The sequence below is a fragment of the Gadus macrocephalus genome, chromosome 16, assembly GCF_031168955.1.
Source record: "Gadus macrocephalus chromosome 16, ASM3116895v1".
NCBI lineage: Eukaryota > Metazoa > Chordata > Actinopteri > Gadiformes > Gadidae > Gadus > Gadus macrocephalus.
In genome coordinates this window covers 11460713-11462331 of record NC_082397.1, presented here as the reverse complement: position 1 = coordinate 11462331, position 1619 = coordinate 11460713, and the positions used below count along the sequence as shown (strand labels likewise).

Genomic DNA, 1619 nt, shown 5'->3' with positions numbered 1-1619 from the left:
ACGCACGCATGCACACACACACACATGCTCACGCGTGCACGCCATCACACACAAACTCACACATACACGTGTCGCACACACTCACAGAACCCCTCAAACACATACAAACACACACGTACAGGCACACCATCACACACAAACTCTCACACACACACAGACACACACGCACACACACACAGACACACACGCACACACACACAGACACTTTCTGTTTCCAAAGTGGGAATTATTGCGAGGGGATTGTGAAGGAAAGGACCAGCGTCGTTGCGGCTGCCTGAGAGTAATTAATGCACAGCTGCAAACAGCAATCAGATACACGGCGTCTCTCCCGCTGACGACGTGAACGCAGCAGCACGGGTGACCTGTCTATCTCTGTCCCTCTCCTCATTCTCCTCTCTGCAGAGGCTGACCTGTCTGACTCTGTCCCTCTCTTCCTTCTCCTCTCTGCAGAGGCTGACCTGTCTGTCTCTGTCCCTCCTCTCCTTCTCCTCTCTGCAGAGGCTGACCTGTCTGTCTCTGTCCCTCCTCTCCTTCTCCTCTCTGCAGAGGCTGACCTGTCTGTCTCTGTCCCTCCTCTCCTTCTCTCTGCAGAGGCTGACCTGTCTGTCTCTATCCCTCCTCTCCTTCTCCTCTCTGCAGAGGCTGACCTGTCTGTCTCTGTCCCTCTCCTCCTTCTCCTCTCTACAGAGGCTGGCCTCCGTGTGCGTCTAAACCCTCAACACCTCTGCTGTCCTACGGAGCAGTGATTCAGGCTCTCCTCCTCCTCCTCCTCCTCCTCCTCCTGTACGTCTCCTGTATGGGGGATCCCCTCGCTGCTCCCATTGTGTCTGTGCCTGGAGATGTGTGGACATCGACGCTGGAGTATGTGTGGACGCGACCGGGCCGCAGTGGTCCCTCCCTGACCCCCCGTGTGCGATGATGAAACCTTCACTGAGGACCGGGGCGAGGGGCGTGGCCGAAAGGATGTATTTCAGTCCCCTGTAATAAAAATATTGACATAAACTTCACTAACGCATGGGTACACACACACACACACACACACACACACACACACACACACACACACACACACACACACATGCCCACAAACACACACACACACACACACACATGCCCACAAACACACACACACACACACACACACACACACACACACACACACACACACACACACACACACACACACACACACACACACACACTATGGTTCTTCGGCGGCATTCTATATGTTCCGAGCCCTGCCGGTGAGAGTACTACAGAGTTCATAGGGCCCCCTGTGCACTGTAAAAAATAAAAGTTGAGAAAACTCAAAATTGCAAGGCAACTTACTGCAATCAATTTTTGAGTTTTGAGCCCAACAAAAGATCATTTTCTTCTTTAGACAAACTTGAAAGTTAGAGTTATACCAACTAAGATTTTTATATTTTACAAAACTCAAAAAAGTAAGTCAGGGTTGTTAACTTAATATTTCAAATTAATATTACAAATATTACAAATAAAAAAATGTTTTTTTTATTAAAAAAAAAAAAACATTTCAAAGAATGCAAAACAAGTTTTAAGTTCACTTCAATAGAACAAGCAACATGTAGCTAGTTCAGCAGCAGAGAATCGCTGTCTAA

At 48.6% G+C, this 1619-nt stretch overlaps 1 protein-coding gene across 1 annotated transcript in view; it reads left to right on the top strand.

The window, feature by feature from the left end:
• Positions 1–1273, top strand: part of pitpnm3 (PITPNM family member 3) — an 87793-nt gene extending 86520 nt beyond the window's left edge. The window contains 1 exon segment of the mRNA XM_060074550.1: positions 688–1273. Coding sequence (XP_059930533.1) covers positions 688–919 — 232 coding nt within the window. The 3' untranslated portion in view covers positions 920–1273.
• Positions 1274–1619: the final 346 nt, after the last annotated feature.